Source organism: Myodes glareolus, chromosome 21, assembly GCF_982192425.1.
Source record: "Myodes glareolus chromosome 21, mMyoGla1.1, whole genome shotgun sequence".
Taxonomy (NCBI): domain Eukaryota; kingdom Metazoa; phylum Chordata; class Mammalia; order Rodentia; family Cricetidae; genus Myodes; species Myodes glareolus.
Genome location: NC_142046.1, coordinates 5,914,141 through 5,937,878, shown reverse-complemented (window position 1 = coordinate 5,937,878; position 23,738 = coordinate 5,914,141). Strand labels below are relative to the sequence as shown.

Genomic DNA, 23,738 nt, shown 5'->3' with positions numbered 1-23,738 from the left:
GGTTTTTTTCTTTCAGTTTATTTATATGATGGATTACATTGATAGTTTTTCGTATGTTGAAGCAGCCCTGCATCTCTGGGATGAAGCCTACTTGATTGTAATGGATAATTTTTTTTGATGTGTTCTTGGATTCTGTTTGCCATAATTTTATTGAGATTTTTTGCATCGATGTTCATGAGTAATTCTCTTTCTTTGTTGAATCTTTGTGTGGTTTTGGAATCAGGGTGACTGGAGCTAAATAAAAAGAGTTTGGCAGTGACTCTTCTGTTTCTATTATGTGAACCACATTAAGGAGTATAGGTATTAGCTCTTCTTGGATGTTCTGATAAAATTCTGCATTAAAACCAACTGGTCCTGGGCTTTTTTTAGGTTGGGAGGTTTTTTAATGATCTCTTCTATTTTCTCACGACTTATAGGTCTATTTAAATTGTTCACCTGGTCTTGATTCAATTTTGGTAAATGGTATTTATCTAAAAACAAGTCAATTTCTTTTACATTTTCCAACTTTGTGGCATATAAGCTTTTGTAGTAAGACCTAATGATTCTCTGAATTTCCTCAGTGTCTGTTGTTATGTCCCCCTTTTCATTTCTGATCTTGTTAATTTGCGTGTTCTCTCTCTGTTGTTTGATTAGTTTGGAAAGGGGTTTGTCAGTCTTATTGTTTTCCTCTAAGAATCAGATTTTTGTTTCATTGATTCTTTGGATTGTCTTCTGTGTTTCTATTTTGTTGATTTCAGCCCTCAGTTTGATTATTTCCAGTCTTCTACTCCTTCTGGATAAGTCTGTTTCTTTCTTTCTTTTTTTTTTTAGAGCTTTCAGGTGTGCTGCTAAGTCTTTAATGTGAGCTTTCTCTGTTTTTTTTTAATGTGGGTACTTAGAACTATGAACTTTCCTTTTAGCACTGCTTTCATAGTGTCCCATAAGTTTGGGTATGTTGTGTCTCTATTTTCATTGAATTCAAGGAAGACTTTAATTTCTTTCTTTATTTCTTCCTTGACTCAGGGGTGGTTCAGTAGTTGACTGTTCAGCTTCTATGAGTTTGTAGGCTTTCTGGGGGTAGAATTATTGTTAAATTTTAACTTTATTCCATGGTGATCCGATGAGACACAGATGGTTACTAAAATTTTTTTATATCTGTGGAAGTTTGCTTTTTTACCAATTATGTTATCAATTTTTGAGAAGGTTCCACGATATGCTGAGAAGAAGGTATATTCTTTCCTATTTGGGTGGAATGTTCTATAGATGTCTGCTAAGTCCATTTGATTCATTACCTCCATTATTTCTCTTATTTCTCTGTTAGGTTTCTGTCTGATTGACCTGTCTATTGGTGAGAGAGGAGTGTTGAAGTCTCCTACTATAAGTGTGTGGGGTTTGATGTGTGCCTTGAGTTCTAGTAATGTTTCTTTTACATAAGTGGGTACTTTTATATTAGGGTGTAGATATTCAGGATTGAGACTTCTTCCTTATCTATTATTCCTGTTATGAGAATAAAGTGTCCTTCTTCATCTCTTCTGATTGATTTTAGTTTGAAATCAATTTTGTTAGACATTAGTATAGCCACACCTGCTTGTTTCATAGGTCCATTTGTTTGAAAAACCTTTTCCCAACCTTTTACTCTGAGTAGATGTCTGTCTTTGTGGTTGAGGTGTGTTTCTTGTAGGCAGCAGAATGTTGGATCCTGTTTTCACATCCAATCCCTTAGCCTGTGCCTTTTTATAGGTGAATTGAGTCCATTGATATTAAGTTATATTAATGACCAGTGGTTGTTAACTTTGCTTTTTTTTGGTGGTAGAGTTTGTATGTTTCCCTTTTTTGAGTTGGGCTGATGATGGGTTGTTAGAAGTCTGAGTTATTGTGGACAGTGTTGCATTCCTTGGGTTGTGATTTTCCTTCTATTGCTTTCTGTAAGGCTGGATTTGTGGCTACGTATTATTTAAATTTGTTTTTATCCTGGAATATTTTGTTTTCTCCATTGATGGTGAACAAAAGCTTGGCTGGGTATAGTAATCTGGGCTTGCATTCATGGTCTCTTAATTTCTGCAGCACGTCTATCCAAGACCTTCTGGCTTTCATGGTTTCCATAGAGAAGTCAGGTGTAATTCTGATATGTTTACCTTTATGAGTTACTTGACCTTTTTCCTTTGCAGCTCTTAATATTCTTTCTTTATTCTGTATGTTTTGTGTTTTGATTATTTTATGGTGAAGGGATGTTTTCTTTGATCTAGTCTATTCGGTGTTCTGTATGCTTCTTGAACCTTCATTGGAATATACTTCTTTAGGTTGGGAAAGTTTTTTTCTTCTATAATTTTGTTGAATATATTTTCTGTGCCTTTGAGCTGTAATTCTTCTCCTTCTTCTACCCATATTATTCTTAGGTTTGTTTTTTTTGATGAGAAAGTAATTTTATTAAATTATAAAAATTTCCATTTCCGCCCCTTCTCCCAACACCCTCCCACTCCCCCCACTCCCTCTCCTCCTCCCTCTTCGTCCCTTAGGGCAGTCAGGATTTCCTGCCCTGTGGGAAGTTCAAGTTCCTCCCCCCTCCCTCCAGGTCCAGGCAGGTGAGTATCCAAACAGACTGGATCCCCAAACTCCAGTATATGCAGAGGAAACAAGTCCCAGTGTCATTGTCAATGGCTTTTCAGAAAGACTCCGGGCCAACCACATTCAGAGAATCTGGCCACATTCAGAGAATCTGGTTGGATCACGTCCTCGTTCAGTCCCAGTACAACTGGCCTTGGTGAATTCTCATTAGATCAGTCCCCTTGTATCAGTGGGTGATCGCACCTCTTGCAGTCCTGTTTTCCTTTTTTCATTTTCTTCCTCCTTCTGTTCCTCATTTGGACCTTGGGGGGCTCAGTCCGGTGCTCCAATGTGGGTCTCCGTCTGTATCGCCATCCATCATCGGATGAAGGTTCCCTCTGGTCTAGCCTTCTTTGCTCACGTTTTCTTTCCTTCTGCTTCTTGTTTGGGCCTAGGGAGTTAAGTCCAGTGTTCCAATGTGTGTCTCTGTCTCTATCTCCATCCATCGCCAGAAGAAGGTTCTGGGACTCTTGTCTATTTCCAATTTCCAGGAGGATAGCTACATGATTTTCATCAGGTTCATTAGGTTTGTTTTTTTATGCTGTCCCAGATTTCCTGGATGTTTTGTGGTGAGAATTTGTTGAATTTGCTGCTTTCTTTGAACAGTGCATTTATTTTCTCTATAGTGTCTTCAGCATCTAAAATTCTTTATTCTATCTCTTGTATTCTGTTGGTTATGTTTGTCTCTGTAGTCCCCAATTCTTTACCCAGATTTTTCATATCCAGGCATCCCTTGTTTTGTGTTTTCTTCATTGCCTCCCTTTCAGTTTTCAAGTCCTGAACTGTTTTCATTATCTGATTATTTTTCTTGTTTTCTAGGGTATATTTTAGGAATTTTTTCACTTCTTCAAACTTTTAGTTATTCTTCTCATCCATTTCTTTAAGGGAGTTTTTCACATCCTGTTTAAGGGACTCCAACACTTTCATAATGTCTATTTTTAATACTTCTTCTGTATTAGGGTGTTCAATTCTTCCTGTTGTATGTTTGCTGGGTTCTGGTGTTATCATGTTGTTTTTCAGATTGTTGGAGAAATTCTTGCATTGGCGCCTGCCCATCTCTTTCTTCAAATGCTCTCCAATGGATCTTCTGGTACAGGGTAATGGTCACTTGCTGGCCAGGGACCTTGCAGATAAAGACGCAGGCTTGCTGTGTGCAGGCTCAGTGAAACAAAGGAACTCCCAGTTGCACTCAACACTTTGTTCCCAGAGCCTCAGCCCCAAAACAGGCGAGTTGGGGGATCTTACGACCCCTCAGAAGGGAATGGGTACCTGGGAGCAAGCTGGGATGCGAAGGAAAAGAGAGGCAGTAGCCAGGGAGAGAAGCCCCTGCAGGATGGCCAGAAAGTTTAGAGGGTTCAGGGGTGTCTGTGCTCCCTTTCCGGGGTGTCTGTTGGCCGGTCAGGAACACACTCACCTCTCTGATAGATCTTCTGGTACGGGCTCCATTATTTTCATGTTACCTTTAAAGTCGATTTCTTCTACTTTTTCTGTGTTACGGTGTTCAAGTCTTCCTGTTGTGTGTTTGCTGGATTATGGTGTTGTCATGTTGCTTTTCAGGTTGTTGGAGGAATTCTTGCATTGATGCCTGCCCATCTCTTCCTTCAAGTGCGGCCAGGAGAGTGTTGGCATCTTGGTCCAACCTTTGCTGTGGCTTACTGTGTACTTGGGGATTTTTCTTGATCTGTCCTCTCTTATGTCCCCTCAGCACTGGTGCTGGCTTTCAGATTCCCTCTGCCCTGAAGCAGCTTGTCCTGGTGGATCCAAGGACCCTGCAGATGAAAAGGAGTGCTTGGGGGACAGATAGGATGGGGTAAATAAAGAAAGCCAGTAGCAGGAATGACTCCCTGATGGATGGCCAGAAAAGTTTAGGGAATTGGAGGGGGCCTGGACTCTGTTCCTGGAACCATCTGGCCAGGCAGCCACTCACTCACCACTCTGGATGGATCTCCTCAGTACAGGAGCAGGGCCTCTTGCTGGGCTTCAAGGACCTTGCAGACAAAAGGGTGGGCTTGGAGAGTCAGGGTAGTGTGAAACAAAGAAGCCCCAGCAGCACTGGTACTCACCACTGGCTCCTCAGCCCCTCAGTCCCGGAGCAGGTTGAGTTGGGGAAACCAAGGACTCCACAGATGGAAAGGAGTGTTTGGGGTAAGAATGGGATGGGGGTAAATACAGAAAGCCAGTAGATGGAAAGACTCCCCGTTGAATGGCCAGTAATGTTTAGAGAATTGGAGGGGGCCTGTATTCCGTTTCTGGGACTGTCCAGCCTGGCGGCCACTCACTCACACCACTCTGGATGAATTTCCTCAGCACAAGAGCAGGACCTCTTGCTGAGCTCCAAGGATCTCACAGACAAAAGGGTGGGCCTGTGGGATTTCTTTTAAGTGTCCGTTAATCACTTGGTGCCCATGTGGATTTAAGCTCCACGCCTACTGGGTGGATGGCCTGGTTATTCCACGGTCTAGACAGGCTTGCTTTTGACTAAGCAGGGATAACAGATTGGTATGAGCTTACTCACACTAATAATAATAGTGAATAGTAGAGTGCATACTTGTGAGTTATTATTTATAGGCAATTACATTGGTATAGATTCTTGTATATTGATACAAAGTTAAATTATACTGATTATTGTATGGATGCATGCTTTTACCTCTGCTTAAAACATTTTTTATATATTGATATAAATTTATTATGTTGCAATGTACATTTCTACCTCTGATCAAGATACTTATACATTGTTTACATTTGAAGGTCACTGTCTTCATTTATTGCACAGTTGTTTATTGTCTTAATCTTTAAGTTATATAGGTATTAAGAATTATAGATCAATTTCTCCTGGCAGCACGGATCTATTCCCGAGAGAATGTTGAGCACTGAAGACACTCCACTTGGTACTTGTTTTATTCTTGGCAAAAATGGCCTTTGGGCAAAGAAATGCCCATGCCTCAACCACTGACAAGATACATAGTGTCCGGAAATGGATAAGCACGACTGTCAAATCTTGCTAAGACAGAGTAAGATGGTTTTGAAAAATTTCTTGCCTTTAAAAATAGTCTGTCAGTTATTCTAGGCCTTAGCCAAAGTTGGTTGCTTCAACTTTGCAAATGAGACTTTGGGTGATTGCCCAGGTAACCAGTTGTCCCTGCCATTTGTTGTACATTTTGGAAGTTGCTTGATTGCACTTCCTGCTTACTCAAGTAAATCCTTCTCGGATCTTTGATGGGGTTGAAGACTAGATAATTGTAGTTACTTTCCTTTCATGATTTGGCCAAGTTATTTATCTTACAAGACTTAAATTAGTTAGGATAGGATAATTATTAAATATATTTGTTCTTATTGTATATAATTTTGTATTAGGCTTAGAACTCTCTTATTTAAACAAAAGGGGAAGGTGGGTGCTGTAGGAAGTCTTACAGCTTGTGGTTACCTGCCTACTGGGGTATAACCTCTTAGACCATATATGCTGATGCAGAGCCTGCATCAGCCCCTTCTTCCTTTTTGCTGGCTGCTCGTTTGGATTGTTGGATTGTTGGATTTGATCTCTGTCTACCATTCAAGCAGAGAATTCTGATTTGTGAGTTTACCCCTAAATAAATATCTATTTCTCAATTCTGAGCTAGTGTAGGATTTCTTTTAAGTGTCCATTCATCACTCATCACTCAGCCTGTGTCAACAAGGGGTCTGGGCCCCTCCATTGGTTAGTGAGAGGATCCTTCCACCTATCCTTTGGGCAGGGCCTCATTGGTAGGGATCCCAATGTTTCTGGAATCTATTTTGTTCATCTGATTTTTGAAAATTTAAAATATTGATGGTTAATAATGCCTTTTGAGGTTGTAGATGGGGTCCCCTTTTTGTTTTATGAGGACCTCTTTGATATATTGGTGATATCTTTCAATAATTGCTTGACCCTGAGTGTTGTATGAAATCCCAGTCACCACTGGGATATATTCCATTTCTGGAAGAAATTCTGGAAGAATTCTTTTAATGTTTTACTTATAAAACAGGGCCCATTGTCAGTCTTGACCTGTTGTGGTAGTCCCAAAATAGTAAAACATTGTAAGAAGTGGCTTTTGGCATGGGTTGCCTTTTCCTCTGAGTGGGCAGTAACCCAGCTTGCTTTAGAGTACATGTCTATGATCACATATTTTAATTTGCCAAATGGAGGGTAATGTGCTACATCTGTTTGCCAGATGATGTTGGGTTCTACCCCTCTTGGGTTCACCCCTGGCCTTTGTAAAAGGGTGGGAAGGGGTGCAGAGAAACTGTTGGGAAGTCTTACATGTATGAACAATTCTCTTTAATTTTGTTGCGGAGATCTGGGGGTATAGGTATTTGAGTCATCTCCAGTTGACATGAGTTAAGTCATGCAATTGGGTGACATTTTGTATGGGCAGAGTAGAGACCTCTATGAGACAGGACCCTGAAGCTGCAGCATCTGCAGCAGCATTCCCTTGGGAAATGAGACCAGGGAGGTTTTGGTGTCCTCTGAGATGTTGAATATATATGGTCTTTTTTCCCTACATTCTAAGAGCGATTTGTGTTGTATCATCAAGGCAGAAAAAGGATTAGCATCCAATCTGATATAGACATAGGGTAAGTGTGACAGTAGGTTCACCACATAAGATCTGTCTGAATAGAGGTTACAGGGTTCTGGGACCTCATGTAAGGCAATATATATGGCCATCATTTCCTTATATTGAGTGGATCCTCTACAACAGAGAATTTTGGTAATCTTTGTCTTGGTCCTCCCTGAAGGGAAAACTACAAAGGTGGCCCCATTCTTCCCACCATCTGTGCAAACAGTGAATGCTTGGGGCAGGGGCCTAGATGAAAAGACTAAGGGGAGTCTCCAATGTAGTTCTTCGTATAGCTTCACTAACTGGGACTCCCCAGAGTGGGTGTCCATGGTCCCCAGAAATCCCTCTATGGCGAGGCTAAGTTGAGAACAAAGTCTGGCTGTTCATTTTATTTTTTTATTTTTTTTAAAGATTTTTTCCATTATATTTTAATGTGTTATGAAAAAAATCATTTTCCTAAAAATGACATTTTCTATTTTTTCTGACATCTAGCAATTCTAATTTCATATATTCATCTTGCATTTGGCAATCTAGATGAATATCCTTTCTGGTTATATTTTAAAAAACACAGAAATCAAACAAAATAAATTTGCCTCAAACCAAAGCTAATAATCATTCACTTTTGTGTCCTCCACACTTCAGTAGTATCCAGTTTTCTTGAGTCTGGGCTCCTTGTGATGCCTTTAAAGGCTCAGAATCTCTTGTTTCTAGTGAGCTTTCTTTTTTTTCATAAATAAGTTCTAATTTTATTTTCAATTAAAAAGAAATATGTGTGCATTCCCCCTAGAAACATTTACAAGTGATTTGAATCCATCAAATAACAAGAGAGACAAGCCCAAGTTCACACTGAACTTACTTGTTAAAAACCTAAGTGAAGAGAAAGACTTTATAGACTTAGATATGTGTTTTTGAGCAAACTCATTGCTATAAAATTTAACAGAGTAATGTTTTTATTACTAAAAGATTCATTATTACTGATTGGTTTAACTCTTATGACGCAATTTTATAGAAAATGCCCTAAGCTATTAATCAACTTCAAAACATAATCAACTCCAACACACATTTCTATATTAAGCATAAAAATCAGCTCTATTTACAAATAATAAAGAATGCAAATGAAGTATGGTTGTTTGAAAACATTCAAGCATATTTGGATCAAAATGAACAAAACCAACGAACCACACTTTTGAGCCAATAAACTTTTTTTTGGTTCAGAATATTCATAATAATTTTAGTTTCCATGATGCAGAAGAAAATAATTCAGATAGCATGTGTGTTGAAACTGAAAGAAACAGTAAACATAATTAACACAAATTTTTTTTCCACTGTGGATAGCTTTATATCAACTGTGGACAAACTGTTTTCAACAGAACATGAGTAAACATTTATGTGTCTGTAGGGCTCCATGGCATTCTATCTTTGTATTTTATCTGTTGATGTGTTGGGCATAAGAGCTAGGTACCAATATGTTGGTTTTAATAGTTTTTTTTCTAATTCCTTTCTTTTTTATTATTTTTTAATTAATTGATTTATTTATTAAAAATTCCACCTCCTCCCCGCCTCCCTTTTCCCTCCCCCTCCCTTTCTAGTCCTAAGAGCAGTCAGAGTTCCCTGCCCCGTGGGAAGTCCAAGGTCTTCCACCCTCCATCCAGGTTTATAAAGGCGAGCATCCAAACAAACCAGGCTCCCACAAAGTCAATCCATGAAGTAGAATCAAAACCCAGTGCCATTGTCCTTGGCTTCTCAGTCAGCCTTCATTGTCAGCCACATTCAGAGTGTCCAGTTTGATCACATGCTCCATCACTCCCAGTCCAGCTGGCCTTGGTGAGCTCCGATTAGATCAGTCCTACCATCTCAGTGGGTGGACGCACCCCTCACGGTCCGGACTTCCTTGCTCATGTTCTCCCTCCTTCTGCTCCTCATTTGAACCTTGGGAGCTAAGCCCAATGCTCCAGTGTGGGTCTCTGTCTCTATCTCCATCCATCGCCAGATGAAGGTTTTATGGTGATATGCAAGATATTCATCAGTGTGGCTATGGGACAAGGCCAGTTCAGGCACATTCTCCTCTGCTGCCAAGGAACAATCTGGGGACCTCTCCTTGGACCTGGGAACCCCTCCAGGATCAAATCTCATGCAAACCATAAAATGGCTCCCTTAATTAAGATATTTTCTTGCCTGCTCCCATATCCAACCTTCCTCCATCCCACCCATCCCATTCCCCCATGCTCTCCCGAATCCTTTCCTTATCCCTTCTCTCTACCCATCTCCCCTTATATCCACCCCCGGAAACCCCCGTGCACCCAGTTTTGCCTGACAATCTTGTCTACTTCCAATATGCAAGAGGATAACTTTATGATTTTCTTCAGGTTCACCTTCTTATTTAGCTTCTCTAAGATCACGAATTATAGGCTCAATGGCCCTTAATTATGGCTAGAATCCACTTATGAGTGAGTACATACCATATTCCTCTTTTTGGGTCTGGGTTACCTCACTCAATAAAGCATTTTCTATTTCCATCCATTTACATGCAAAATTCAAGATGTCATTGTTTTTTATCACTGAGTAAAACTCCAATGTATATATGTTCCACACCTTCTTTAACCATTCTTCTATTGAGGGACACCTAGGTTGTTTCCAGGTTCTAGCTATTACAAATAGTGCTGCTATGAACATAGTTGAACAAATGCTTTTGTAGTATGATAGGGCATCTCGTGTATATTCCCAAGAGTGGAATTGCTGGGTCCTGAGTGAGGTTGACTCCCAGTTTCCTGAGAAACTGCCACACTGAATTACAAAGTGACTGCACAAGTTTGCATTCCCACCAACAATGGTTCAGTGTTCCCCTTACTTCACATCCTCTCCAGCATAGGCTATCATTGGTGTTTTTGATTTTAGCTATTCTGACAGGTGTAAGATGGTATCTCAAAGTGGTTTTGATTTGCATTTCCCTGATCGCTAAGGAGGTAGAGCATGAACTTAAGTGTCTTTTGGCCATTCGAAGTTCTGTTGATAATTCTCTGTTCAGTTCAGTACCCCATTTTTAAATTGGGTTAATTAGAGTTTAGTGTCTAGTTTCTTGAATTCTTTGTATACTTTGGAGATCAGACCTTTGTCTGATGAGGGGTTGGTGAAGATCTTCTCCCAGTCAGAAAGTAGCCTTTTTGTTTTACTGACAGTGTCCTTTGCTTTGCAGAAGCTTCTCAGTTTCAGGAGGTCCCATTTATTCATTGTTGCTCTTATTGTCTGTGCTACTGGGGTTCTACTTAGGAAGTGGTCTCCTGTGCCTATGTCTTGTAGACTACTTCCCACTTTCTCCTCTGTCAGGTTCAATGTGGTCAGATTAATATTGAGGTCTTAAATCCATTTGGACTTGAGTTTTGTGCATGGTGATAGGTATGGATCTACTTTCATTCTTCTACAGGTTGACATCCAGTTATGCCAGCACCATTTGTTAAAGATGCATTCTTTCTTCCACTGTATACTTTTAGTTTTTTGTTAAAAATCAGGTGTTTATAGGCTTGTGGGTTAATATCAGCGTTTTCCATTCGATTCCATAGGTCGAATTCTCTGTTTTTATGCCAATACCAAGCTGTTTCAATACTGTAGCACTGTAATAGAGTTTGAAGTCAGGGATGGTAATGCCTCCAGAAGTTCCTTTATTGTATAAGATTGTTTTGGCTATCCTGGGTTTTTTGTTTTTTCATATAAACTTGATTATTGTTCTCTCAAGGTCTGTGAAGAATTTTGTTTGGATTTTGATGGGAATTGCATTGAATCTATAGATTGCTTTTGGTAGAATTGCCATTTTTACTATGTTGATCCTCCCAATCAAAGAGCAAGGGAGATCCTTCCATTTTCTGGTATCCTCTTCAATTTCTTTCTTCAAAGACTTAAAGTTCTTGTCAAATAGGTCTTTCACTTCCTTGATTAGAGGTACTCCAAGATATTTTATGCTGTTTGTGGCTATTGTGAAAGGTGATGCTTCTCTGATTTCCCTCTCTGCTTCTTTATCCTTTGTGTATAGGAGGGCAACTGATTTTTTTTTGAGTTGATCTTGTATCCTGCCACATTACTAAAGGTGTTTATCAGCTGTAGGAGTTCTTTGGTAGAGTTTTTGGGGTCGCTTATGTACACTATCATATCATCTGCAAATAACGTAAGTTTAACTTCTTCCTTTCTAATTTGATTCTTCTTGATCTCCTTATGTTGTCTTATTGCTAGAACTTCAAGCACTATATTGCAGAGGTATGGAGAGAGTGGACAGTCTTTTCATGTTTCTGATTTTAGTGGAATGGCTTTGAGTTTCTTTCTATTTAATTTGATATTAGCTGTTGACTTGTTGTAAAATATATTTAGGTATGAACATTGTATCTCTAATCTCTCCAACACCTTTATCATAAAGGGGTGTTGAATTTTGTCAAATGCTTTTTCAGCATCTATTGAAATGATCATATGGTTTTTTCTTTCAGTTTATTTATGTGATGGATTACATTGATATATTTGCATATGTGAACCAGCCCTTCATCTCTGGGATGAAGCCTACTTGATCATAATGGATCATTTTTCTAATGTGTTCTTGGATTCGGTTTGCCAGTATTTTATTGAGAATTTTCGCGTCAATGTTCATGAGTGAGATTGGCCTGTAATCCTCTTTCTTGGTTGTGTCTTTGTGTGGTTTTGGTATCAGAGTAACTGTAGCTTCATAAAAAGAATTTGGCAATAACTCTTCTGTTCCTATATTGTGAAACACATTAAGGAGTTTAGGTATTAGCTCTTCTTGGAAGATCTGGTAGAATTCTTCATTAAAACCATCTGGTCCTGGGCTTTCTTTGGTAGGGAGGTTTTTGATAACAGTTTCTAATTCTTCACTACTGACAGGTCTATTTATTTTGTTCACCTGGACTTGGTTCAACTTTGGTATATGGTACTTAACTTAAAAATGTCCATTTCTTTTACATTTTCCAATTTTGTGGCATACAGGCTTTTGTAGTAAGATCTAATGATTCTCTGAATTTCCTCTGTGTCTGTGGTTATGTCCCCCTTTTCATTTCCGATCTTTTTTTTTTTAGGGTTGGTTTTCCTATTTTTATTTGGGGGCAACAGGGAAAGGTCCTCTTTTATCAACAGGAGTATTCACAGGTTCTTCAGTCATTCCAGGCTTGGGCCCTGAGGGTCCTGGGGGTGGATGGGCACATTGGGCATGTTTCCATTATCTCGTACAGGGACTGGGTAGTTTTAGGGTGTTGCCTGGTTGATCATGGAAGCATACTTGGTGTAGGGGCTGATTATGGGCATAATTATAGCAAGGCCCCAGACTGAGAAGGACACCACCAGCACTGGCTCCTTCGCCCAGGCATTCTTGAGGAAAGTGGTGATTCTCGCGGCCTTCATTTCTGATCTTATTAATTTGCATGTTCTGTCTCTGCCGTTTGATTAGTTTGGATAGGGGTTTGTCAATCTTGTTGATTTTCTCCAAGAACCAGCTCTTTGTTTCATTGATTCTTTGGATTGTTTTCTGTGTTTCAATTTTGTTGATTTCAGCCCTCAGTTTGATTATTTCCAGTCTTCTACTCCTTCTGGGTGAATCTTCTTTCTTTTTTTTTAGAGCTTTCAGGTGTGCTGTAAAGTCTCCATGTGTGCTTTCTCCGTTTTCTTTAATTGGGCACTTAATGCTATGCACTTTCCTCTTAGCATTGCTTTCATAGTGTCCCATAGGTTTGAGTATGTTGTGTCTTTATTTTCATTTAATTCAAGGAAGACTTTAATTTCTTCCTTTATTTCTTCCTTGATCCAGGGGTGATTCAGTAGTTGACTGTTCAGCTTCCATGAGTTTGTAGGCATTCTGGGTATAACATTGTTGTTGAATTCTAACTTTAATCCATGGTGATTCGACAAAACACAGGTGGTTACTAAATATTTTTGTCTCTGTGGAAGTTTGCTTTGTTACCAAGTATGTCGTCAATTTTCAAGAAGGTTCCATGAGCTGCAGATAAGAAGGTATTTTCTTTCTTATTTGGGTGGAATGTTTTATAGATGTCTGTTAAGTCCATTTGATTCATTACCTCTATTAATTCTCTTATTTCTCTGTTAGATTTCTGTCTGATTGACGTGTCCTTTGGTGAGAGAGGTATGTTGCAGTCTGCTACTATTAGTGTGTGTGGTTTGATGACTGCCTTGAGTTCTAGAAGTGTTTCTTTTACATAAGTGCGTTCTTTTATATTAGGGGCATAGATATTCAGGATTGAGACTTCCTCCTGATGAATTGTTCCTGTTATGAGTATAAAATGTCCATCTCCATCTCTTCTGATTGATTTTCGTTTGAAGTCAATTTTATTAGAAATTAGTATGGCCACACCCATTTGTTTCTTAGGTCTCTTTGCTTGAGAAACTTTTCCCAACCCTTTACTCTGAGTAGATGTCTGTCTTTGTGGTTGAGGTGTGTTTCTTGTAAACAGCAGAATGTTTGATCCTGTTTTAGTATCCAATATTTTAGTCTGTGCCTTTTTATAGGTGAATATTAAGTGATATTGATGACCAGTGGTTGTTGACTCCAGTTATTTATTTATTTATTTATTTATTTGTTTATTTATTGTGTAGTAGAGTTTGTGTGTTTCCCTTCTTTGAGTTGTGCTTGTGAAGGGTCGCTAGATGTCTGAGTTAATGTAGCCAGTGTTGGCAATGTTGGATTCCTTGTGTTGTGATTTTCCTTCTATTACTTTCTGTAAGACTGGATTTGTGGCTACGTATTGTTTAAATATTTTTATCCTGGGATATTTTGTTTTCTCCATTGATAGTGAATGATAACTTTGCAGGGTATAGTAGTCTGGACTTGCGTCCATGGTCTCTTAGTTTCTGCAGTACCTCTATTCAGGACCTTCTGGCTTTCATGGTTTCCATAGAGAAGTCTGGTGTAAGTCTGATAGGTTTACCTTTATAAGTTACTTGACCTTTTTCCTTTGCAGCTCTTAATATTCTTTCTTTAATCTGAACATTTTTTGTTTTGATTATTATATGGCGAGGGGATTTTTTTTTGATCCAGGCTATTCAGCGTTCTGTATGTTTCTTGAACTTTCATAGGAATATCCTTCTTTATGTTGGGGAAGTTTCTTCTATAATTTTGTTGAATATATTTTCTGGGCCTTTGATCTGCAATTCTTCTCCTTCTTCTACCCCTATTATTCTTAGATTTGGTTTTTTTTATTGTGTCCCAGATATCCTGGATGTTTTGTGATGAGAATTTTTGGATTTGCTGTTTTCTTTGATCAGAGCATTTATTTTCTCTATGGTGTCTTCAGAGTCTGAGATTCGTTCTTCTATCTTTTGTATTCTATTGGTTATGCTTGTTTCTGTAGTCTTTGTTTCTTTACCTAGATTTTCTATATCCAGCCGACCCTCAGTTTGTGTTTTCTTCATTGCCTCCATTTCAGTTTTCAAATCTTGAACTGTTTCCATTACCTGTTTGATTGTTTTTTCTTGATTTCCTAGGGTATCATTTATGGATTTACTCATTTCTTCAAACTTTTTGTTATACTTCTCATCCATTTCTTTAAGGGAGGTATTCATATCCTTTTTAAGGGACTCCATTGCTTTCATACTGTCACTTTTTCCCACTTCTTCTGGATTAGGGTGTTCAAGTCCTTCTGTTGTAAGATCACTGGGATCTGGTGTTTTCATGTTATTTTTTTCAGATTGTTGGAGGAATTCTTGCTTTGGCGCCTGCCCATCTCTTCATTCAAATGTTCTCCAATGGATATTCTGGTACAGGGTCAGGTTCTCTTGTTGGCTGGGGCCTAGCTGCCAAAAGACCTTCTTTGCTGCAGGCAGGCTATTGAAACAATGGAACTCCTGCTTGCCCAGTTGCACTCACCAGCCCATCCCAGCCCTCAAACAGGCTGAGCTGGGCGATTTTATGGCCCCAGGAAAGGAGGAATAAGGGAAGGGCTTCCTGCATGAAAGCTGGGATGGGATAGGCGGCGAGAGGTTTTAGCAGGCTGGAACAGCTCCTGCAGAATGACCAGGGAGTCAAGGGGGTTGGAGAATGTCTGAGCTCCTTCTTGCCGGGCTTCTGCTGCAGGTCAGCAGCAAACTCACCCCTCTGATGGATCTTCTGCTACAGGATCAGTGCCCCTTGCTGTCCAGGGATCTCGCTGACCTGGCTGTCCATTTTAAATCTTTAATTTTGAATGGAATTATTAATTTAAAGGGATATTTTCCATAATGTCGGAGGGACGTGTCTCTGATTTTTATGATCATACCAGTTATTTGATCAAATAGAGAGAACACTCTGGGAGTGCCCCCAGGGTGCTGTGTACCCATTCTAGTGGCTGTGATTGCTGAACAATGGCAGCCATCTTGGTCCTTTTCCCTAATAATACCCAGCCTTGGATTGGAATGTTAAGATTATATCTTGCCAAAGAAGCAAGATATAATGGAACTCGTTGATGAATTCAGTGAGTGCCTGATGACTCAGTAATCTCATATGGTTGCCCCCCTTTAAGGAGATCATATAACATATCTAGTCTCCCAGTCTCTACTGGCAACCAGGACCTTACCCAGCTCATCTCTTCCAGTATCTTTTGTAACCCTGATAAAGTGAGAGGCTCAGGCAGGATTAATTGGGGTCAATTTACTTGGACTTGAGTTAGTGTTAATTGGGATCCCAATATATGAAATGGTGGTACCTTTCGTATTTTGTTTAGGGCTATTTTAAAGCCATGTTGTTGGAGGATATCAACAATAGTGGCTACCCAGGGAACTAGCCCTGAGTCCTCCAAATGCCATATGATTAGATCATCCATATAAACATATAGGAGGGTATTTTCTTTGTCAAAATTAGGAGAGAGGATACTATACAAATATTTTTGGCAAAGGGCCAGACTATTGACCAGCCATTATGGGAGAACAGTCTATTCATATCTCTTTTCAGGTCGAGAGAAGTTAACTGTAGGAATGGAAAAAGCAAACTTTTTGCAACCCTCTTCATGAAGGGGAATTGAAAAGAAGCAATCCTTTAGATCAATTACAGTGAGGTGAAACTGGGAGGAAATTGCTAGGACCCCAAGTAAGCCCAACACTTTCAAATAAAATTACATTACAATTTATAACAGTAGCAACATTACAGTTATGAAGTATCAATAAAGTAATTTTATGGTTGGGAGTCACCACAGAATGAGGAATTGTCTTAAAGGGTTGCAGAGTTGGGAAGGTTGAGAATCACTCTTCTAGAGCTTTTCTTGAATTCCCTACTATATCCTGCCTTCCAAGAAGGGAAAAGAATGAAGGTGAGTGGCTAGGATGGAGGTGAAGCTTGTTTGTAAAATAACTTTGGAAACTGGTCCAGCTCTTGCTGGAGTTTAAGTTGATCCTTCTTAATCTTCAGATACTGAGTCAAGCTGTATGCAGAAACATGTGGTTGTAAGCCCACACATGTAGACATGCAATTATGTGTAGCTACTGGTTGGTTTCTACAAATACACAGGCATTACATATGGACCCAGAGCGTGCATTTATATCCAAATATAGATTGGTAGAGCTACAAGATCCAAAAGCCCACATAATTATGTACACAAGCACATGATTACATGTAATTACATTTAGATGGTGTCATTCTCTCACACATTTTTGTTAACAGTGGCATGTAGAATAATATACAGTTATGTTCATATTTCATTGGCTGCCTGTTCTTTGAGAGTGAGCCCCCTACAGTGGGCCTGTTCATGTCCACACAATCATAACCAATCTCTTCTTTGATCACACAATCAGACCCTCATGCACAGCCTGTGGATCCCACACCTTTGCCTCTTCTTGCACATACTGCCTTCACATAGGCCCACAGTAGATCACAGAAAAGATGTGTCACCATAGAGTGTCATCCACACTGCCTTTTGCCCCCAGAGACACCACTGTGTTGTTAGAAGGATGAGTAATTACAGCTTCACAAACAGTGCTTTGAGCCTTGAGCTCATGCGTAGGACTCACACACAGGAAGACAGAATAGCACAATCTGAAACTTGTCTCCTTTTTAAAAAAATATTAGTCTTTTTAAAAAATACCAATCCAAGTTCCCACTCCCTCCCCTCATCCCATTCCTTCCACACACCCTCCCACCCCACCCCATCCAATCCTCAGAGAGGGTAAGGCACATTGCTTTGTGGAAGGTCCAAGGCCCTCCCTACTATCTCTAGGCTGAGCAAGGTATCCATCCAAAGAGAACAGGATACCAAAAACCAGTACATGCAGTAGGGATAAATCCTGGTGTCACTGCTAGTGGCTCCTCAGTCTTCCCTAGCCGTGCAACTGTTACCCACATTCAGAGGGACTAGTTTGGTTCTATGCTTGTTTCTTCCCAGTCTGGCTGGAATTGGTGAGCTCCTATTAGATCAGGAAAACTGTTTCAGGGGGTGAACCCATCATGGTCTTGACCTCTTTGCTCATATTCTCATTCCTTTCACTAAAAATGTAATAAATTAAAAGTTTTTTTTGTCAGAACATAGTACACATGGTATTTCAAACATTTGACCTGGATCTTAGAAGATATTCTCTTCAACCAATGTGGGCACTACTCCACTTCTTTTCAATTTTTTCTTTTTATTGCTGATTTTAAAACCTTGTCTTAGTTTATAATATGTGAAATATAAACAAAATAAAAATACACATTTTTTTTTATCAGTTTCTAAAACTGGTAGAGTCCAACAAAAAAGAGAAAGAAACTTTTATTGTCTCCCAAGTGTCCCTTCTGCCTTTCTCACATTACTGGATGGAACAGCAACAGGAATCAGACAGAATTTGTCATGGGAGGATTTGCAGAGGCAGTAATTGACCCTACTTTGAGGTTGGGACCTTGGGAGCATCTTAGCTTCTATTTGAAAAAAAATCCCCATTTCCCAGGCCTGTGTCCCTGGAGTAGGCTTCTTATCTCTGAGACTTGCTAACCTTCCTCTTAGGGCCCAATTTGATGGGGATCAGGGCAATGCTCTCAACTCAGAATGCATTCAGGTGCTCTGTGAATAGTGATGGTGCTATTTCTTAGTACCTGTTTTGAAAAGGCAAGGAAAAAAAGAGTCAGGCTGACCTATGGAATATAAACCAAGTGAACAGAGATTCCAGGGTTTTCATAGCTAGCCTTTGAGACTAATCCTGTGCCAGTTGCACCATGGCTGGGTGCTTCTTGCAAAGACTCTAGGAGTGTGTTCATGGGGACTGTTCCTTATGCAGCTGTGGAAACTTATGTGACTTTCTATATGTTTGTGTGTATGTGTATATAATTGCATATGTGTATGTGTGTGATAAATGTACACATAAAAGTACATGAATGTCTCTAGTAAAGGATTTGATCTATATTGAAGGCATGTGTGTGTGTTTGCCATATAAAGGAATTATGCCTACATGTAGCATTTTGGGTGAGAATGACTTTCCATGACAGTATTAGAACAACCATAAAGGAAACTTTTGATATAAAAACTCTCCATGATTCTCTATTGCCTGGTGAATAAAATCAAATATCTAAGCCATGAAGTGTTCTTCCTCCTCCCAGATCATTAATCTTCAATTTTTCTTCACTACTTCAACAAGAAGACAGTCAAAATGGACTTGGATTCACCTGCTTGCTGAGCTGATGACGTTGCTTCCATACCACTTTCTCCCACTGCTGACATCAATGCTTTTACATGCACTTGCTCCTCGTACTTGCCCTTACTGCTAACACAGCTCCTGCTTCTCAGTTCTCACCTATATGAACTGTGAGAACCCACTCTGAGCTGTGAGTGTTCCTAATAACTCCCCAGTCACTCCTACTCCAAAGCTACAACTGTCCACATACTCTTCCTAAATGATGGTCAAAGGAGTTCATAGGGAAATACCTCTTCTGACTTAGACAAGCTGTACAAAGGTGGGGAAATTTTATGATGGGAACACATCTGTTTCTTCTTTATTCTCCAGGTTGGACTCTGTTACTGTCTTCCTGTCCCTCCCTCTTCTCACTAATTTGCTTTCTTAGCCATAAAATAGGTTCAGCATAATAACCATGGCTTCATGTTCCTTCTAGTTGAATTTTAGGACTTATGAAATTATTTATCTGTCTTCTCCACTGATGCTAATCTCATGGAAGGACTCAGGTACATCCTTCACTACTAATATGACAGACAGCACCAAGAAGATTGACAGAATTATATGTCTCTTGAAAATTTTTCTAATCAAGGTGAGTCTTTATAGGATACCTGGATAGTACCATGGTGTTAGGAGGCCTTACCCTGACCTCCACTAGCCATACCTCTTTATGTGTGTGTATATATTGTGTATAATTTAGATGGATCTAGTAGTATAGACCTGTAATCCCAGCTATTTGGGAGGTGGAGGCAAGAGGATCACAAATTCTGGGCCTGCTTGGGCTATAGAATGAGTTCAAGGTCAGGCAGGGTAACTAAACCAGACCACACATTTAAATAAACAACAATTTTTTATTGTTGAATAATCAATATTGAGAATCTAGAGCAGCCGGAGAATGCTTGCTTAGCATGTATGAGGCCATGGATCATCCAGCCCAGGAATGAGTATGATCTTAGGATATGGGACTTGTAATTTTATGCTGAGATAATTCTGAGGAAATAGAAATGAGATGTTGGGATACCCATGAAGTTCTCTAACATTTGACTTTTTTAGTTAGTTTTAGTTAGCCAAATACTTTTCTCCATTAGCTTGAACATCCAAGAACGCCATAGTTATATATAGAGAAAAAGATAGATCTGGGAGAGGAAGGAGGGATGCAGGAAGGGGAAGGAGAGAGAGAGGGAGAGAGAGAGAGAGAGAGAGAGAGAGAGAGAGAGAGAGAGAGAGAGAGAGAACCTTGTGGTTGAAGTATTTATTATTTCTTCATTCTAAGTGCTAGGTGGCTGATTTCTTCTTGACATGGAGTATGCAAGGTAAGCCCAGTTCCTAGTTGGAGCCTACAGAAGTGGACTTGAAGGACATTCTATGGGGATTCAGAATAAAACATTTTTTGAATCCCACACCTTACTTACTCAGGGACTGAAAAGGGAATCATGAAGAAGTGATGTAACATGAAGGGCCTGCTTGTTTGTGTTTCTGTCCTGCCTGGGGGCTCCCCTAACTGTTTAGTCCCAGAGAAAAATCACACTGAAATCTCTGTAAGTTCTAATGCTGATTGGCCCGTTAGGTCAGGCTTCTTACTGGCTAACTCTCATATCTTGATTAACCCATTGTTCTGATCTATTTTAGCCATGTGGCTCAGTACCTTTTTCAGTGGGGCAGCTCACATTCTGCTGCTTCGGTGATCTGGGCAGGAGTGGGAAGAATCAACTTCCTCCTCCTCAGAATTCTCCTGCTCTCCTGATATCATTTCCACTTCCTGTCTCGTTTTCCCGCCTACACCTCCTGCCTGGCCAATCAGCGTTTATTTGAAACGTGATTGACAGAATACAGACAATTCTCCCACACCAAAGTGGAATTTAGCACTGACTGTGTTCTACCTGTCTGTAACTCCCAAGGTCCATTCCTACACTGTCCATACAAGTAAAGGCTTCCTAGATAGATGCAGTGTTGAGCCTTGCCTCTGTGGAACTGAGTCAGGAAGATAAGGGAAATGTATAAAAATTGTGAGCTCTTTGTGGATGAACATTCAAGAGCTCTACTTCTAGAGGGTCCACTGTGCCCCAGGGCTTGGAGGATGATAGTGACTGACCATTGGCCAAAAGGTCAGAGTTTTGGTATTTCTTTTCCTAATCTCAATCTTACCACTGGATAGTATATATAACATAAAACACATAATATCAATGCTGACCAACTGTATGTTAATATGAGAATGCTTGTAACTCCTGATGAAATTTAGATAAATTTCAAACTTACTATTAAGCTTAAAGAAAAATTATCCAGTATCAATAACCCAAAAGCTTAAAATGACTTAAAGTATGTCAATCAGACATCTAAATGATTTTGTGCCTGACTCAATGATGGAAACAGAAGATCATAGGGACAACTCATAAGTTAGACAACATGTTGCTAATGTGGATATCTGGTGTGAGTCAGCTAAGACATATTTGACACTGGACAGGACAAAATAGCTGATATCACATGTCTGAGAACCCCCCAAAGTAAGCAGTGATGTAATATTGTGACATTCTGTATAAATGTGGCCTTGAGGTCAGGGACTGAGTTCTTTGCCTTGCTTTGGCCTTTTCTGGTCTGTATGTATATCTCTCTGTGTAGGCCTGTGAAGAAACCCAACTGGACAGGAATTTAGGGACAATTAGAGCTAATGTGAATCTCATTTGGAGTTTCTAGGGATCAGCATCTTCCATGCACAGGTAAAAACAAATCTCTGATGCTTCACCAGGTGACATCTAGGAATTTAAGCATTTTGAACCCCAAGGAACCTGAGGCACCTAGTCTTGGTGCTTTCTTTAGGTCTTGCTCTAGACTATCTTAGGTTTCTGCCTCCCTTGTGTATATTTTCATTCCCCTCCCTTTTTATAGTCTCTTCAATAATGACAGGAGACATCCAAATCTGAGGGACACCTTTCTTTATCCACAGTGACAGAAAGAGTGTCTTCATTCCTAACCCACTTCCTGTGACCAATCCCTGGTGCTCCACGCTCAGCAGCAGAACCGATTCCAGGTGCGCTGAAGGGCTTCCTTGACCTCTTTATTTCTAAGACTGTAGATGAGAGGGTTGAGAGCTGGAATGATGAGAGTGTAGAACACAGATGCCATCTTGTCAGTGTCCAGGGCATAGTTGGAACTGGGACGCAGGTACATGAAAATGAGGGTCCCATATAGTATGGCTACAGCTGTGAGGTGAGAGCCACATGTGGAAGCTGCCCGCCAACGGCCCTCAGCTGACTGCATGCGGATCACAGCCCCAGCGATGAATCCATAAGACACAGCGATAGCCAATACTGTGGCTGTCTGTATAAAGCCACAGACAGTAAAAAGGAGGAGTTCGTTAAGACTGGTGTCATTGCAGGAAATGGCCAACAGTGGAGGAATATCACAGAAGAAGCTGTTGACCTCCAGTGAGCCACAGAAGCTCAGGCGGAAGGTGAAGGCTGTATGTACAAAGGCACTCATTGCTCCAGTCAGGCCTGATGCCCCTAGTAAGGTCAGACATAGTCGGGGTGACATAACTGTGGTATAGAGAAGAGGGTTCCCAATGGCCACATAGCGATCATAGGCCATGACTGCTAACAGGCAGCACTCAGCATCAGCCAGCCCTGCAAAGACAAACATTTGGAGGGCACAGGCTATATAAGGGATGGTGGCATGGGACAGTAGGAGGTCAACTAGCATCTTGGGGTTGATGGCAGAGGAATAGAAGGCATCTAGCAGGGAGAGGTTGGCCAGGAAGAAGTACATGGGTGTGTGGAGCCTGGCATCCACACGAATGAGTAGCATCATGCCCACATTTCCCAGCAGGCTGACAAAGTAGATGGGCAGGAATATCAGGAAGAGGGTCACACGTAGGTCCCAATGATTTGTGATCCCCAAGAGGATGAACTCAGCAGGTGTAACTCTCAACCAAGTGGAGTTCTCTGAATTCATCCTGTTGGATAGAGACTAAGAAGAGGGAAAGCAAGAGGGAGAATGAGGGAAAGGCTATATGTGTCATAGAAGAGAAAGTACTGTATCCTGGGTTGTAGCCTTAACTGGACAAAAACTTAACTGGCCTGTGCAGCCTTTGACACCATCATAACCATCATAACCCATTCCTAACTCCGAAAAGTCATTGCAGCTTCATCTCCACAAAGGCAGAAGTTCATCTTACTTCTCTGTCTACAGTCCTGAGAATACTGCAAGTGTCAATACTTGTGAAATTAATGACAGTGAATGGGATCAAATATAAGAATTGAAGATGTCATGACTATATGTTCATTTTCTTTGCCAATTTACCAGGGAGGAAAGGAGGTATGAGAATGGGCAGTAACTGCTTCACTTGTTATGGCATTTAAGGTTTGTTGAGAGAAGCTCTTTCCTTTTGATAAGACCTGGGAAAAGAGTGGGCATGTGTCTTGGAAAGACAAAGAGGTGTGGAAGGGATGAGGGTATAACAGTTGACTCTTTACTTTTCTAAGATCTATTTTTTCTTCTCTGTATAATGAGGGGAAGTGGCAAGGACTGAGTAAGATAATGCATGGGGAACATCACACAGTGTCTGGAACAGAGAAAGCTTTCATTGAAAGTTTCAGTGAGATAGCTTTAAGGCAGTCAAAACTAGTGAAATTCCCCATAGGCAGTGTTGCTTCATATGCTTGTGTCTTTTCATTTATTCACTTTATCTAGGACCTACAGACTCACTTCTTTGTGTTTCTCCAATGTAAAGCCCTCCATGTCCTACCATCTGTGCCTGCTACACCATGCTATCTCATCTATCTATCTATCTATCTATCTATCTATCTATCTATCTATCTATCTATCTACCTACATATCATTAATATTTTAATCTATTATTTTGAGATTAGATCTCTCTACATATCCCTGACTGTCCTGGGATTCACTATGTAGCCAGGATGACTTCAATTTCACATAGATCTCTTTGCTGCTGCCTCAGAGTAATAGGATTAAAGGTGTGCA

At 40.2% G+C, this 23,738-nt stretch overlaps 1 protein-coding gene and 1 pseudogene across 1 annotated transcript; both read right to left on the bottom strand.

Moving 5' to 3' along the window:
* Positions 1-12,290: 12,290 nt before the first annotated feature.
* On the bottom strand, positions 12,291-12,548 carry LOC125397049 (NADH dehydrogenase [ubiquinone] 1 alpha subcomplex subunit 3 pseudogene; annotated as a pseudogene).
* A 9,216-nt stretch (positions 12,549-21,764) lies between these two features.
* On the bottom strand, positions 21,765-22,709 carry Or5c1 (olfactory receptor family 5 subfamily C member 1). The gene has a single exon (XM_048429194.3). The coding sequence runs from the start codon at positions 22,707-22,709 to the stop codon at positions 21,765-21,767; it is 945 nt and encodes a 314-aa protein (XP_048285151.3).
* Positions 22,710-23,738: the final 1,029 nt, after the last annotated feature.